Source organism: Pagrus pagrus (assembly GCF_965226575.1).
Source record: "Pagrus pagrus genome assembly, chromosome: 12".
Classification (NCBI taxonomy): domain Eukaryota; kingdom Metazoa; phylum Chordata; class Actinopteri; order Spariformes; family Sparidae; genus Pagrus; species Pagrus pagrus.
The window spans coordinates 28,313,843-28,332,105 of NC_140196.1; the positions used below are offsets into that span (position 1 = coordinate 28,313,843).

The window sequence follows — 18,263 nt, forward strand, 5'->3', positions numbered from 1 at the left end:
CAGGGAGCAGATGTCCAACCACGTAAGACAAGACGTATGGCACGTTCCTGTTCCCTGGCTGCAAATGATAAAGAATGCCCTTCGGCTGAAAGTTCTGATGTTACGGTGAAGACACTGAAGAAGAAACAAAATGGCAACAGACTGTACGACAAAAAATTCTACTGTGTGTTTTGCTCAAAGCCGTTCAGCAAAATGGCACGCCATTTAGAATCAAAACACAAAGATAAACCAGAAGTGGCAAGGGCAGTTACATGTCTGAAGGGGTCCAAAGAGCGAAGAATACAGTTGAGTTTGTTGAGAAATGGAGGGAACCGTGCCTATAATAATCAGGTGCTTAAACAAGGAAAAGGAATGGTGATACCCCGTCAGCAGTCCAGTGTACCTGTTAAAGCCAGAGATTACATGCACTGTATCAACTGTGAGGCTTACCTCAAGAGGAGGTCACTGTGGAGGCACATGCAGAGATGTCACCTAAACAAGGAAGTCGAAGGTTTAAAGCCCGGAAAAACTAGAGTCCAGAGCATTTGTGTGCATATGCTCAGCCAGTTCCAGACAGTGTCAATGCTCAATTTTGGAAACTGGTGCTTAACATGCATGAAGATAACGTAACAGATGTTGTCCGCAAAGAGAGAAGCATACTGAAATTAGGGGAGCACCTCTTCAATAAGCATGGACATGATGTCACAAGACATGAGACAAAAGATGCGTGAGACAGGCCGCCTTCTTCTCCAAGGACAAGAAAATGTAAAGTTGAAGATGTCAGATTTCTTTGTACCGGCTAATTTCCCTCATGTCATAGAGGCAGTTAAGAATGTGGCTGGCTTCAATGAGGAAACAAACACATACAAAACACCATCTTTGGCCTTGAAGTTAGGCCACAACCTCAAGAAAATAGCCAGTATTGTTGAATGTGAAGCAATGATCTCAGGTGATGAGAATACCACTAACAATGTGCGGGCGTTTAAACAAATCTGTGACACTAAATGGAATGAGTGTGTGTCGTCTCAGGCCCTCAGGAATTTGTGTGAGGCAAAGTGGAATGTTCCACAACTTCTTCCCTTTGCTGAAGATGTGAGAAGTAAGAAGCCCTGGGCAGAACTTGCAAAAATTACACTTTGTGAGGTGATCCTTTTCAATCGAAGAAGGGAAGACGTATCCAAGATGTCGCTGAGTGCTTTTACGTTGAGAGATGCCTCGTCGACTCATCCAGATGTAGAGCTTGCTTTGTCTGACCTTGAGAAGAAGCTTTGTAAGCACTTCGAGCGAATAGAGATAAGAGGCAAACGTGGACGAAAGGTCCCCATTCTCCTCACACCTGATATGCTGGCATTGATGGAGTTACTTGTCAAAACTCGCCGGATCTGTGATGTGTCTGAAGATAATCAGTTCATGTTTGGGAGACCACAAGGCACTCACTTACTTCAGAGGATCAGATGTTATTCTTCAGGTGGCTCGAAGCTGTGGGGCAACCCTCCCAGAAGCATTGTCCTCCACCAAATTGAGGAAGCACATGGCTACTATGTCCAAAGTCCTCAACTTAAAAGGACAATGAAATGGACGACCTTGCTGACTTCCTTGGCCATGACATCAGAGTGCATCGCCAGTATTATAGGCGGCCTGAAGGCACATTACAGCTAAGCGAAGATAAGCAAAGTCCTGATGGCCCTGGAACAAGGACAGCTGGCTAAATTTAAAGGAAGGAATCTTGATGAGATCAACATTGATCCAGAAGGTAATATTGGCCTTTGTAAGAAATAATTGTAAGTGCACACAGTGGTTTCCCTCTGTAGAGAATAATTTGGTAGCTGCAAAAGAAATGTTATCAATTGCTGAAATTGTAGAAATACCATTAGATTGTATTCTCCAATCCAGTCGTACTCCTCTCCCTCTGCCCTTTTGTGCAGTGTTTCTTTCTGAAAATAGTTTATGTGCTATGTGATAATTTTATCCATATGGTTGCTGTTAGTGGTGCAACGGATCATCATTGATCCGTGATCTGTTCGGATCAACATCTTTGGTTCGGCACACACGTGATCCGCGGATTGATTTTTTTGAAAAAAAAAAAAATTGTGCCCATGTTCAATCCACACACGGAGGAAGGGAGGAGCGGAGGAAGGGAGGAGCTTGAATGCCCCGCGTCATTTAAATCCCCTGTATGGGAGCATTTTGGCTTCCCTGTCAAATTTTGTTGTAGTGTATCGAGCACCTGGTCCTTACTCAGAATTTTTATCTGAATTCTCTGAGTTTTTATCAAGTCTAGTCCTCAAATCAGATAAAGTAATTATTGTAGGTGATTTTAATATTCATGTGGATGTCGTTAATGATAGCCTTAGTACTGCATTTATCTCATTATTAGAATCTATTGGCTTCTCTCAGTGTGTACATAAACCAACTCACTGTTTTGACCACACCCTTGACCTTGTTCTAGCTTATGGTATCGAGATTGAAAATCTAACAGTTTCTCCACAGAATCCTCTTTTATCAGACCATCACTTAATAACTTTTGAAGTTCTATTACTGGACTACACACCATTAGGCAAAAACTCCTTCACTAGATGTCTATCTGATAGTGCTGTAGCTAAATTTAAGGAAATTATACCGCTGGCACTAAACTCAATGCCATGTCTCAATATAATAGAGGACTCCTCCACTAACCTCAGTTCCTCACAAATCGATCATCTTGTTGATAGCACTGCAGGCTCATTGCGAACAACACTGGACTCTATTGCCCCCCTGAAAAGGAAACCTATAAAGCACAGGAGGTTAGCACCCTGGTATAACTCGGATACCCGCAAATTGAAGCAAACATCACGGAAATTTGAAAGGAAATGGCGTTCCACCAACTTGGAAGAATCCCGCTTAGCCTGGAAAGATAGCCTTAAAACATATAGGAAGGCCCTCCGCAATGCCAGAGCAAGCTATTACTCGTCATTAATAGAGGAAAACAAAAACAACACCAGGTTTCTTTTCAGCACTGTAGCCAGGCTGACAGAAAGTCACAGCTCTACTGAACCATGTATTCCTACAACGCTCAGTGGTAATGACTTCATGAGCTTCTTCAATGATAAAATTTTAACTATTAGAGACAAAATCCATCATCGCTTGCCCTCAACTGGCACTATTGTATCTTTAAACACAGGAACCTCAGAAACAGTTCTAAATTCTGACTTATATTTAGACTGCTTCTCTCCCATTGACCTCCACCAACTAACTTCGATGGTTTCTTCATCTAGACCAACAACTTGTCTCCTAGACCCCATCCCAACTAGGCTGCTGAAAGAAACTTTACCTTTAATTAGCACATCTTTACTAGAAATGATCAACCTGTCTCTATTAACAGGATACGTACCACAATCCTTTAAACTAGCTGTAATTAGACCGCTCCTTAAAAAGCCTAATCTTGATCCAGAAACTTTAGCCAACTATAGACCTATATCCAACCTCCCTTTCCTCTCCAAGATCCTTGAGAAAGCAGTCGCCAACCAGCTTTGTGACTTTCTTCATAAAAATAGTTTATATGAGGATTTTCAATCAGGTTTTAGAGCACATCATAGCACAGAGACGGCACTGGTGAAAGTTACAAATGACCTCCTAATCGCTTCTGACAAAGGACTTGTCTCTGTCCTGGTCTTACTAGATCTTAGTGCTGCATTTGATACCATTGATCATCACATTCTACTACAGAGACTGGAACACTTAATTGGCATTAAAGGACCCGCATTAAACTGGTTTAAGTCCTATTTATCGGATCGATTTCAGTTTGTACATGTTAATGATGAGTCATCCCTGTATACCAAGGTTAGTCATGGTGTTCCTCAAGGCTCCGTGCTTGGACCCATACTATTCACCTTATATATGCTCCCTCTAGGAAATATAATTCGGAAACACTCCATAAACTTTCATTGTTATGCAGATGATACACAGTTATACCTATCAATAAAGCCAAATGAAACTAATCAGCTTACTAAACTCCATGCATGTCTCAAGGACATCAAGACCTGGATGACCTGCAATTTTCTGCTGTTAAACTCAGATAAAACCGAAGTTATAGTACTTGGTCCTAAACACCTTAGAGATGCATTATCTAATGATATAGCGAGTTTGGATGGCACTAACTTGGCCTCCAGCACCACCGTCAGGAATCTGGGAGTTATCTTTGATCAAGATATGTCCTTCAACTCCCACATAAAACAAATTTCAAGGTCTGCATTTTTTCATCTACGTAACATTGCAAAAATCAGGCCCATCCTGTCTCAAAAAGACGCAGAAAAGCTAGTCCATGCATTTGTTACTTCCAGACTGGACTATTGTAATTCTCTATTATCAGGCTGCCCTAACAAGTCTCTAAAGAGTCTCCAGCTGGTCCAGAATGCTGCAGCACGTGTACTGACAGGAACTAAGAAAAGAGATCATATTACTCCTGTACTGGCCTCTCTGCACTGGCTCCCTGTAAAATCAAGAATAGAGTTTAAAATCCTTCTCCTCACTTACAAAGCTGTTAATGGTCAGGCACCATCATATCTCCAGGAGCTCATATTACCCTATCACCCAACTAGAGCATTACGCTCCCAGAACGCAGGATTACTTGTAGTTCCTAAAGTCTCCAAAAGTAGAATGGGAGCCAGAGCCTTCAGTTATCAAGCTCCTCTTCTGTGGAACCATCTTCCTGTTTTGGTCCGGGAGGCGGACACCCTCTCTACCTTTAAGAGTAGACTTAAGACCTTCCTCTTCGATAGAGCTTATAGTTAGGGCTGGTCCAGGACAGGCCCAGGCCTGTCCTGGACCAGCTCTTAGTTATGCTGCTATAGGCCTAGTCCGGGGGACAATGACACACTGAGCTTCTCTCTCCTCCCCTCTCCTCTCCTCTCCATCTGTATACATTATGCCTGTATACATGCCCCATCTCTGCATGTCACTGACTTGCTTCTTCCCCGGAGTCCTTGTGCTTTCTAGTCCTACAGGCTCCCTTGGATCCTGGCCGCGCCCGGGTCGTGGATCGTGGATGCGCCCACTGCTATGGCCCTGCCTGATCGTGGATGCGCCCACTGCTATGGCCCTGCCTGATCGTGGATGCGCCTACTGCTATGGCCCTGCCTGATCGTGGATGCACCTACTGCCATGACCCTGCCTGACACCCACCACTACTGTCGCTAATATTAGTCACATCTCTGTTACATACGTTCCACTACTATTATCGTACTGCATTGCTACATACCATCCTTGCCATTGATCATTACTACTGTTATCACTAGTAATCACATTTCCATGTGCATTTCATCATTATTGCTGTAATACATCTTTGTGTACTTTCACTCCTGTCAACCATCGCTTATAATTGAATACATTGTGATCTCGTTGATCTGCTCTGTACATGCGACATCTATTGCACGTCTGTCCGTCCTGGGAGAGGGATCCCTCCTCTGTGGCTCTCCCTGAGGTTTCTTCCGCATTTTTTCCCTGTTAAAAGGGCCTTTTTTGGGGCAAGTTTTTCCTCACTCGAATCGAGGGTCGAAGGACAGAGGGTGTCGTCTCTGTACAGATTGTAAAGCCCTCTGAGGCAAACTGTGATTTGTGAATTTGGGCTATACAAATAAAATTTGATTTGATTTGATTTGAAATATAATGATGAGGGAAAGAGGTTAGTGGATAAAACCGTGACGGTGTGTAGGCACTGTGGCACAAGAAAGCCATATGACAGTGGAAACACATCAAGCATGGCCACGCATTTGAAGCGACATCACCCCGGTGTTTCACTGACAGGAGTGAAAATGAAGGCTGCTCATCAACCGCTTATCACCGCAGCATTTAAGCAGCCCCTTGCTGCACAATCCAACCGGGCTAAAGCCATCACAAACGCCATCGGTGTGTTTATAGCCTTCTTATATTGCACTTTAAGTTGTTTTTCATTAATTATGTTAAAAAGAAGATATTATGCCTTGTGCACTTTAAGTTGATTTTATATATTTTAATTTAACAAGTGTTTTACATTACAAACAAAAGACAAAGTTATGTTTATTTGTCTTGTCTTTTTTTTTTGGTGATCCAAAAAGTTATCCGATCCGTGACTCTGATCTGAGAAACGATTGAGTTTTTTGATCCGTTGCACCCCTAGTTGCTGTGTTTCTCAGAGAAAGTGGTGGTGGACAGTGAAACATCAGACACTGAAGATGAGGATGTTGCACTTCCATCTTCACAATCATCAGGTATTTTGACAACTATTTAGAAGTAAAAACACTTATTAAAGCTGCAAGCGGCAATGAATGGGCCCTCGCAACTTCCCATGTGTCAAGGGGTGTGCCGCAGCCGCTGCACCTTTACTGGAGGTTGGCTGACACGGCTAATTTTTTTTCAATGTGTTCTGGATGAATAGGTTAAATGTCACGTCCTGTGTCCGCTAGGGGTGGGAATCGCAGGAGTACCTCAAAGATCTGACAGTGTGGGGTTGAGTCACCACAGTTTCTGTTTTTTCAAAATATCAATATTCGCATCATCGCCATGACAATACTATTTCATGCAGCTTCACAAATAAGCATTGCAAACATCTTTTAACTGTACTTCTGAACTGTAAGCAGTTCTAATGAACCAAAATTAAAGCTGCAGGCAGGATCAAGCTTGTTTTATGCTTCACAAAGCAGAGCAAAGACACTTAGCTAGTATAATTCTGTTAAAAGAAGCAGTAAGAAATCACACACGTTTAATCACTGCAGTGTATACAGCATCTCACTGTGCTCTGTTATAATATATAAAATAAACTAGTTGTGACGTTCATGAACGAACCGATTCTTTTGAACGGCTCTTATATATATATATATATATAAATATATATATATATATCACTGTGTTTCATGCAGATGCACACAAAAGCTCCTCCTTTGCTCCTCCCCTGAGTGGGACAGAGAACAGACAGAACGGTTGTCGTCATAGCCTCATTACATGCTGGTCATGTCACACTGCATGCAAACTTATGTTCATATTTTAGGAAGATATGTTTATATCTTTTTTTATTCAGGGTCATCAAAATCAAAAAGAAGGAAATGGGGAGATGAAGAAATTAAGGCTGTGGAGACAACACTCTTGGACTATATCTGGTCGTGGAAGGTTCCTGGAAAAGCAGAGTGTCTCAAATGCATTGAGACTTCTCCAGTGGCACTAAAGCTACGTTCACACTGCAGGTCTTAATGCACAATTCCGATTTATGGCTCAAATCCGATTTTTTGTTTGGCCGTTCACATTACCTCTTTAAATGCGGCCTGTCTACGGATTGCTGTGTGAACAGCTCACGCTCCTGAAGTGACCCGCATGCGCAGTTGATCATTGATGACATCACGCCACAGCGGTGTTTACGGAAGCGAACATGGCAACGGCAACCGGTAACGTGGGACTGTATGGCTTAATGCTAAAAACAGTGTGTGGCGGCAGCCGGCAAATTTGTGCCGGGTGATATCACGAAGGAGGAAGAGGAGAAAGAAAATTCATATTTTAATGATGGCTCTATGCGGAGCATAGACGGAGCATTCACTGCTGTCCTCCATGTTTGTTTTGATTATGTTCGTGGCTCCCGCCCGCTTTTCAATCAACTTTATTTGTCATTCATTTACAAAACAGTGCAGCGCGGGTCAGAATGACGTCAAAGTCGCATTAAATGCGACCTGGCTGTTCAGATTGCGGTCGCATTAAAAAAAATCCGATACGTATCCGATTCAGTACCACATTTAAATGTGGCCTGAATCTGATTAGAAAATGTAGGATTCAATGCGACTTGTGCTGTTCACACTGTCAAAAGCAAATCAGATATGGGTCACATATGAGCCAAAAAATCAGATTCAGGTCACTTGTAACTGCGGTGTGAACGTAGCATTAGAGGGAGGAGGTGGGAGGGAGTGAAGTTTTATGTAAAAAATCGTATTGACGCTTTAAGGCGAGACTGTTAAAGAAAAGAGGTAAGTTAACATTTGTTGCTGTCTTAGAAGATTACACAGGTAATTTTTTTGTCCGAGTACATTTTGCCTGCAGTCTTGCATAACAGCCATAGAGTTATGTTTGAAAGCGCTGAGATTTTGTTTAAATGTAAATATTTTCAAATGCAGTATCTGTGATTTTATTTTTTTATATCTGAAAAATAGTGTAATTATTATTTAAATTGAGCGTTTCTGTACTGCTGGCATACCCCAGCCTGAGTTTGTGGGATATTTGCTGCTATGTTTGCTGCCCTGTACTCAGGCGGCATTTGTTTCCCAACTTTTGTTCATGATATCAATCACATTCTTGATGCCCTTTTTAAATAGGCAGAATGTGAGAAGAAGAGAAGAAGACAAAGGGCTAACGCTCCCGCTCCACGGCGTGGAGGGGCTCAAATCAACTCGTAATGAGCGAAAAGTGAAAGCAAACAACATGTTTTACCACGTAAAACAAACAGCAATAAAAAGAGGGACACGGCGGTCCACAAACTCACAGAGAACAATGTAGCTCACAAGCATACAATACTAGCTAACTTCTAGTATCTGCCAAGACACTAAATAAGCCTCACTTGTAGTCGTGTCTTCCTTAATCCAGCTCGCTTCCTTGGCGTGGATTAAAGGCGGGTGCAGTGTTCTGCGATGCTGTTAAGACAGCGTAATCGACGGGCAATAAGAAAACGGGCAAAAGCGGGCGTTTTCTGAGGAAAAATAAAGTCATCCTCCTTCGGCAGGCAGGTAAAGAGAGGCTGGTTGCACAGCATCTTTAAAGGATCCAGAGCGTGTTCGGTGAACACGGCGCAGTTTTGGCTCGTCCAGCGAGATGAAAGACTGCGGCCTAGGCGGGAAAAATAAGCGTCGCAGCGACGGCTTAGCTACGTTGTCGACGCAGACCCCTACGCGTCACGTCGAGACGCGAACGGCAAGGACTGGGATTGGTCCGCTCAGACCGTCATTCCGGCAGTTGCTTTTCCGGTCAACAGTATAACAACACCGCCAGTTACTTCTGCTGCTTGCATGCTTGCTTGTGAACTCCATGCTTTGTGAGATCCCAGCAGGGCAGGAGGAGTATTGGTGTTGTGCAGCATGTAGCTTGTAAGCCCCACACTGTGACCAGAATGCTACACAGCATATCCGCTCTGACCGCAACTGCAGTGCAAGAGAGCAAGAACCCCCCGAAACCAACCCCCCCCCACCCCCCCTCGCGGCTTGGCGGCGAATTGCAGACCAACGCGTTCCCTCGACGCAGAACTTCGAATGCTCAATGACGGCGTAGGGTCGACGACGTAGCTACGCCGTCGCCGCGACGCAGAAGCATAAACTAGGCTTTAGAGCATTAGTTGCGTAGGCGAAAGCCGATGCTTCCTGCAACACGTAACTCTGGGACTGCGTTGAAAAGAGTCTGCCGCTGTATTTATCTCCTCCGACTGCAGCGGAAACTGATGCGTTCAGGTGTGCTCGCAGACAATGGGAGATGAGAGTTTCAAACCTGGGGGGCTGTGACAAGCAGGCGCTATCTACAGGACATAAGGGTCGTTGATCCAATCTGATGTCAGAACCATGTGGATGGTCCCAACACTTCTTTTAATTACATCGTCGCTGTCCGATAAAAAAAACGTATCTCCAAAACTCGTTTTTTTCAGGAGCATGAAAAAACTGTTTTACTCATTAATTAACTTACAAATTAAACCCAAAACACAGTAATTCAAGACATTTAGGACTCAAAAACAAAACCTATAGTTACACAGTGATTAGTGACCCATTTAAAATTTTAATCGGACTTAACGTGCGTTGTTGTGAGCGATATTGGATATACGTGTTTTATTAATAATGCGTTCCAATGATGTCCGGTCATTTACGAGCCTCGAGTCTCCTGTTTATGTCCCTCTAAGTTCGTAAACTATTTTTTACAACATTTCCACATAGCACATTACCCTAATCTAGAATTTTTTTTGGCATTTTAGATTGAAATCTGATTAATCCATAGCCTATAGGCAAAGAGTCATCTAATATTAACGCTTGCATCTGTCTGACTCGGTACAAGGAAATCACAGATCTTATCGTCTATCCCTGGCTTAAAACCTAACATTATTAACCCAAAGATTATCTTCTAAACCCCAGTCATAATTTCTCTGTTCCTGCATAACACTGCACCATGCAAAATACTGCAGAAACCTACCTTTCGGCCTACTTGTATCCGGAGGCTATTAAGATACTTTGTTACATGAAACGGTGCAGTGTTTCCGCCTGAACAGATACATTTGGCTACATTTTACAAATCCTGCAGGTGTTGTGCCGAAAAAACATCCTTAACATAAAGTGCACTTTCTTCTAATAGGAGACAGGAGGGGATCCTTTTCCTGGAAGACTGGCCTGCTGAAAAAAATACCCCTAACCCCGCAACTAACTAGGGGAGCTTTTTTCTTTTTTTTTTTCCTTAGCAGAACACCTTTAGGGGAGAGCAGGGTCGAAAGTAACATTTTTCACATTAACGTCATTTTAAAAGACAACGTTACAGACAGAAACTGTTTTTTGTTGTGATCAACAGCTCATATGTGTGCTCTATCAAAACCAGGCCCTATTTTGTAAAAATGTAAAACAACTTCGTTATAATTTGATTTTGAACGGAAGTTGCGATTTTGTTACTTTTGACCCACCGGCAGGGACGAAAGTAACAGGGGGGTGGGTCAAAAGTAACATAATGGTATAAACTTGAATTGATCGGATTATTCTTGTTTTTATTTAAAATGTATGACTATATCCCTGCTAATATGTTATAGCAAACATGTTATGCCCTTAATCTTAATATATATATATATATTTCATTTTTAGAGCTAACGATCAACGATGCGCATTTCTGATTTTTCAGACCTTTGTAAATCAGCCTTTAACACACTCAACTTTTTAAAATTCCCGTTTCCAATCATACTGAGTGAATTACAGTTAAATATAGGCTTATTCATTTTAAGATGAGGCCAACCATTCACTTTCTGCCTCACCTTAATATTCCCGTTGCCATTCATTCATGCGTAAAAACCTTCCCAACATGCGGGTGCCACTGAAATCACTCCAAGACGGTAAGTCGTCAGCCTTTTTTATTCTCTATCACAGTATTTTCACCAGTTTTGTCTGAGTGTATGTGTGGCAGTGGGTGGGACAATGGGTGGGCTTCAAGATAATGCACGACACATGAAGCAAACTCGTTAGCAGAAAGACCAGCTTCACCCTCATGCCACAGGTAATTTGTTGCATTGTGTGATATCATGTCAAAGATGGTGAAGTTATGGACACTGAGCTTGGTCTTGTAGTAGAGGGCGGAGGCTTGCAGCTTAGGGCAGAGCAGGAGCCCTTGAAGATCCATACACACCAACAAGGTCTTCTCACCTGCCTCATCTTTGTCCCTCTGCTTCATTGCTCGTGCAGTGTCCTTTTTAATGACATGCTCCTCCCATGTGGCAGCGTCGAGGTTCCCAGCCTTAAATGTGCAACAGGTATCACACTGATCTTTTTTTGGATGAAAAAGAGAAAGATTCAAGTCATGAAAAACAGTGGAAAAAACTTGTCTTGACAGAGGCTGTAAACCTTGTTCTGCACAAGAGCGCTTGTACTGTGTGTGAAGGTGGCTGACGGACTTGAAAACAGGTTTCAGGTACATCTTTGTGGAGGAGGACCTACAGTAGTGTGAGGGGACTTTTGGCAGGTCCAGAAGGAAGGTCTTCAAGAACTCTTTCTCTTCTGTCCCTGCCCTCACTCTCACATTAACTCTTTCAGTCTGCTCAGGACTCTTCCCTCTTCTCCCCACCCACTTCAAAAAACACCACTGCTTTATTCCCAATGTTGACAGGAACATGCGTTGACACACTCGAAGTCCTCTACCATCCACAACAAGGTGACAAAAAATGGATGCTGACCTCCTGGACTCATCTACTCCTGTCTGCCACCGCTTCACACTGCTTACCTCCACTAAAGATTGGACAAAAATGTTCCTCTCCTTCCAGTCTAATTTCTCCCAAAAGTATTTAAAAATCTCCTCCCTCTTTGAATCAACAACTTGTCTGCAGTGCAGTTTAGAGGACCTTTGGCAGGCTGCAGATTGGCAGGGCATCCCCATATGCCTTGCCTCCTTCAACGCAGGCTCTTTTTCTCTCTTTCTGAGATAGCATTGACCCCTCATTTTCCTCCTTTTCTGGACATTGATCTTCCAGGTCTCAGGATCAGCCTTCTTCCTCCGCCTTCCCAGACGACCCTCACCACCTGTGGAGTCCACCTCATCTTGTCCTTCTGATTCAGAGAAAAATAAAGAAAACACATTAACATACATTAAAATACATTAACTGTGAAATATTGTTCTGTGTTCATTGTGAGATCTGTGATCCCTTTGAGGTACAGTTTTTAGTGGGAAGGTTTCTAAACAAAAAATGTAATATTACTAATAGCAATAATAATACCTACCATCATTTTCTGATTCATTAGGAACATAGTCCTGTGTAGAATCTTTTTCACTTTCTTGTGAAATCAGGGGTGGACTGGCCATCTGGCATACCGGGCATCGTCCCGGTGGGCCGTTGACCCAATGTGGGCCGGTCCGGTCTGCTATGTTTTTTTTTTTTTTCTTCTTCTCTAAATTCCCTCCAATTTGGCCGGCCAATTGGCTATAGAGGGCTAGCAGTGTGTTACCAGCATCGACACATATAATTGGTCTATTGTTTGTCATTGTTAATCAATCATGGGCTGACAGGCTCAGAGAGCCCTGACAGTGCTGTCAATCACTACACGAACCAGGGTGGGGCGGGACCTCGATGGGCGGGCCGCGGGCGGGATGGGCTACGTTGGCGAGTAGTAGTAGTGAGCGCCTTTGAGACCGCGACTTGAAAATGGATAAGAGGAAGAAACGCCCGGGTGGTGCTGAGAAACAGCGACTAAAACAGTTGAAGTCTCTGGGGGTGGAGGCCTCTAAATGTGCAAAGTTAACGGACCTTTTTGGTGCCGGCCGGGCCAGTGACACCAACCCGCCAGCAGCCACAAGTGCTGCTGCACTGGGAGACAAGGGAGGAGGAGGAGGACCTAATGATGATGAGTGAGTGGAGGCAGACATGGTAAGTAACGTTAGCCTGGGGCTGGCTAGGCTAAATTTTTGAGACATGTCCAAAACAAAGTAAAAAACGCTTTTACATTGAATGTGATGTGACCTAACTAACTGCATACTGATGAATGCAGCTGCCGCTAATGCTGACGTAGCTCCTCAGGGATTGAAGCCGTTATTTATGGAGTTAAAATCATGCCAAAACCTCCCAAACACACAAAACATGTTTTACTCACGCCCAACGATTCAAAAACAAACTCAGTGTGGTTTGCAAATACAAAACATCATTCACAAACTAATGCATTTTGTTTTGCAAATAAGAAACTTACCTATCAAACAAATACATCATGCTTCACAAACAAATACAGCATGTTTTACACATACAAAGAAACATATTTCTTCAATTACAAAAAAAATCCTTCAAGTACAAACTAAAATCTTTCAAGTACAAAAAAAATCCTTCAAGTACAAACTAAAATCTTTCAAGTACAAAAAAAATCCTTCAAGTACAAAAACAGAACAATCTTCAAGTACAAAAAACTGTCACGTGACTTTTGGCACTAATTTTCCGCCTTGCAGATCCACACACAAATGCCTTCAGATCCACACACAAATGCCAGGAAACGTTCTAACAAATGTCCTGTAATTCGCACTCCACAACAGCAGGTGGCGCTGTTGAGTCAATTTAAGGCCGCCAGGACGATTTTTTTCCCCCAAAATCTTTATTCAAGGCCGCCAACGGGAGCTTCCGTGGATTCGACTTGCCGCCTCTGACTGGACTCGCACGGAATGAGAAACGCTAGTTTTCGGGATAAAGTTTATCACAATGAATGGCCAACAGGTGAGTTTGTGGTCGTTGCTGGTGAAAAATCAAATGTTAACTAAACTCCAGAAATGTCTTTTGTGGGTACGATGATAAATATGTAGCTTGGTACCGCAGGAGCTAACCTAGCTTACACGGATTAGGCTAACTTAACTTTTCATTCTGTTTCTAACTTAACTAAATTAAACTATGGCCACATATAACGTTACACTTGATACGTCTTGGTCTTAAGACTGAATTTTGAAGTGAAGACGACCTCAGTCCACATACATTTGTTTTAGCACCACCTGAGGAGTCGTGTTAAGGTACTGCAGATAAAACACGCCCTGCTTTCCCTGCTTCACATTGAAAGGTTTGAAATAACAAAGTAACGGGAGGCTTTTATTGTGAAGAGGTTATAGGAAGTGAAATGCGGTCATTTAGAGCTAATTTGTTCTTGTTCATGGATCAGTTATAAATACTACAGGAGGTTAGAGTGTAAGCAGAAATGGCCACAGTGGGGTGTTATATGCTGCAAACAAACCGGCTTTGTGCACCTCGATCTGCACTTTACCTCCAACAGGTGAACTATCGTATGTCAATGCTTTTACATGCCGTGCTGTGTGGTGAAAAAACACTTACAACACTACATTTTATCGTGAATAATTTGAAGAAAGACTACTTAAGTTTATGTTTCTTATTACCTTTCCAAGTTGACGTGAAGTGGCGAAGTTATGAGATGATGATAAGAATAGAAAAAGCAATGTATTATTTTGGGCTGGTAAAAAATATGCCTGGCCGTTTTGTTTATGATATAGTTCAATTACCACTTTCTCTACAGTTTGCAGTAGTTGGGTGGTAGTTAAACTGCAGTGCATTTCAAATCTCTGTAGCTTTTTCAGTAGTTAACTACTTTGGGTCATGTAGTTTAGCTAGTTAATTACAAAATAACATTTTTGGTCATAAAATATGGCACATTTCCACAGCTCATTGGCCACAGTAGTCATTTAATGACAATCACCTGTTTTTATAATTACATGTGGTTTGAGTTTAAGATGTAAATGGCCGAATATTAAGAATTTCTCTAGAAATGTAGCATTTTGTAATTCCACGTTAACAACTGCTCCCTATCCTCTCTTTACAACACAAAACACACCTACACTTTACTCTGTGTCAGTTCAGTTGGACCTCCATGTAACAAGATGAGATTCAGACACAGATTGTGATCATTTCTTGTGATGTAGTTTGGATGTAGATGAACTACTTTTTCGTAGGTTTAGTTTGACAAGTTAGTCTGTTTTTTGAGAGTAGTAAAGATGTAGTTCAAGTACTTTTCATTGTGAAGTAGCTAGTTGTTTGGTGTATGCGCTGGTAGAATTAGGTGACCAGACATCCCAGTTTACCTAGGACAGTCTAGCTTTCAGGTCCGCCTCAGTATGCTGTAGATTGTCACAGAGCCTGCCAGAGAATACCTCCCCTTCCCAATTAATCCTAATCCCTATTGTCTGAATCACAATGTTTATTTACAATAATTGACTATTGCTAACATCAAGTCACAGTGATTTGATCAATTTGCATAGAACTGTCTAAGAGCCACAATTACTGATAACTTCAGATCCAATCCAATCCACTTTATTTCTATAGCACATTTTCAGATGTGTAATTCCAACATAATTTGTTCACCCAATTAGCTAACTTTTTATAATATTGCTAAGTTGTTGGTTATTAATTATATCTAAGTTAGTGTGAACAGATAAAATGTGTGCACACTAACGTGCTGAGTGTTTCCTTTTGGATTTGAAATTGTGAGTTTTAAATTATCTGTCTAAGTTCTCTCACTTAGTAGATGATATTTATTTTGCTGAAAACTGCTTTTATGGTAATTTTTAAAAAATGTTTCACACCTTTCTTTATTCTTGTTTGTATGTATGTGTTTCCAGAAGCCGGACTATGCCAATATTGAGTCTGCTGCACGGAACTTGCTGTCTCTCTTATCAGCAAGTGTCAATCAAGGGCAGGTTGAGGATCCAGGCCAGAGCCAAGTTCAGGTTCAGATTCAGGGCCAGCATCCCAGCCAGGGACATTGTCAGGAATCAAGAGCGAGACAGGCCAATGTGCAGCAGGAGATGTCAAAGTTAGAAAAAGTACAATGTGTCTACAATGTATATAGTACGTGGGCCGTTCAGATTTTGTATGACATGCCTTTCAATTTACTTCACAGGTCTTTTCCTGCTCTTTTTAGAAGAGAACGAACCAGTGGCAAACGCAGATTTCCTACACCACTTAGAATGGTTTCAGCAGCATCTACAAAGGCCACAAATATTCAGTTTTATTTACTCCCAAAACCCATGACCAGAACTCCACAGGGGTCTCAGGAGCTCAGCCTGTTAATGGCAGGCTTAGGAAAACGCATGATATCAGTGCCTGAACATAGCAACCATGCAGAGGTAAGCATTTCTAAAATTATGAGTGATGATTTATTATTAAGAAGTGCTCATGGTTTGTTTTATATTGTCCTAATAAGATTTCAGCAATGCTGCTGCTTGAATTCCCTAAACTGGAGACTTTGTCTGGTGGATGGCTATTTTATAAGGCAACTGGTAAGTAGATACAGCATGATTTGACATTGTGTGACACATCTGAAATGGATTTTTTAAAAACAAGTTAAAATTGTATTTAGTAATTCAGTGTTGCTAAACAATTCTGATCATCTTCCAGGGCTGAAAATTAACAAGCACCAAATGCGGGTAGATTATCCATTTGGGGACTAAATTTTGAAAGGCTATCCGCCACATTAGTGGGTAAATGTTTGTACCAAAATAGTCATGTAATAAATTATATAAATATAATAGCTATTTGACGGTAGCTGATAGCAGACCGGCACTCTGTTTGTTGTGTGTAAAAAAGATGAGAGAAACAGAGAGAGAGCAGCAGTGGTTGAGCAAGCTATGGAGTGAATGAATGCTAACAATGACAAAACGCTAACTGAAAAAAAATAAATAATAAAATACGAGTAAAAGGGGAAAAAAATAGAATTACAAAAAATAAAAACGGAATTTGGGAAAAAATAAAACGTAAATTGCTGTATGAAGTTAACTTAAAGTTTAAAGTTCTCAGACACCATGCATGATTTCAGGCATAGGGTATTCATACAATACTTAATTTGATACATTGTACTCCTTTCCTCCTGGACAACTTTTCAGGCTCACAAACCTTTTCTTACTTTAACCCCTGTTAATTTGACCACTTTCCCACTGTCTAATGAAGGAGGAAGTGGCCAGAGAAAACTTGCGTTGATCCCTCCAGAGTCTGAAGGCTACACCGCAAAACTGCTTAAGACTGTGTCCAATAATGGAAGAAACATGATTTTCATCGTTCCACTTCAAGATGAAATAGACACTACACCACTTCCTGCTGATGCCCCTGAGTTCAGCAAAATGCCAAAATCGCAATGCAAGACCTGTGGAGAAATTTTACCGTTACAAGTTCTGGCTCTGCATGTAGACTCTTGTAGCAAGTCTACAACTGAAGAAGTAAGTTTTTCTTAACATGACACTTTACTGAGCGAAAATCTTTTTCATTTTCAGCGAATGCATATCAAAACAGCAATTGCTTTACTATTACAGTGATGTCATTAATAATGTTAACCTGATCCACTTAACAGGAAAACGATGAGAATGCCGATGAAAAACAAGATCAGGATGTTTCGTTTGTATGCTGCAGTCAGAACAGTAAGTATAAGTACATTATCATCACATTCTTAAAAGAATAACTTTACATATTTTCATGCTATATTGATTAATGATTAAATGGCAATTAATGTGGGCTGGATTGTTTGTTGTTGTTAAAAAACTTTAAGAATAAGCATGATATTCAGTTATTCTGATTGATGTTGCATTATTATTTCTTTAGATTTCATCCCATATTCTTGTAGTTTAGCCATGGGACTGATTTTCTTTCTTTCTTTTTTTTCTCTTCCTGGTTGTGTTTTGTTTCCTAATTACCACAATGTTGTTGTTGGTATGTATCTTTAATCATATTACAACTTCTCAAGTTTTGGCTGAAATTATCAAAATAATCTTTACATAGCAATGGAAGAAATTGGTGCCTTGCTAACATTAAGATTTGAGTTAATAATTTTCTTTTAAGTTAACGCTGATTACTGTATTTGTCTTTTTTTCAGCTTCCACAGTTGCTGCAGAGAGCTTGTGTCCCATTTGCCAAGTAGTGTACCCTGCTGACGTCATTGAGATGCATGCCAGTGCCTGCAATGACAGGTATGTTGTCCCATGTAGTTTTGCCTTGATGCATAACAAATTTTCCTTTTGTAATTGGATGTTTATTGCAAATGTTTGTCTTCTCCTTACTTTGAAATGTCTCAAAATATTAATATTGATCAACAAGACATTTAAAGTGAAACTCT

At 41.5% G+C, this 18,263-nt stretch overlaps 1 protein-coding gene across 1 annotated transcript in view; it reads right to left on the reverse strand.

Moving 5' to 3' along the window:
* LOC311266364 (uncharacterized protein) overlaps positions 1–12,489 on the reverse strand; it is a gene marked incomplete at its 5' end in the record, with an annotated part of 31,439 nt that extends 18,950 nt beyond the window's left edge. Inside the window, 2 exons of the mRNA XM_084368713.1 lie at positions 12,076–12,236; positions 12,408–12,489. Coding sequence (XP_084224839.1) covers positions 12,076–12,236; positions 12,408–12,489 — 243 coding nt within the window. The remainder of the gene's footprint in view (positions 1–12,075; positions 12,237–12,407) is intronic.
* Positions 12,490–18,263: the final 5,774 nt, after the last annotated feature.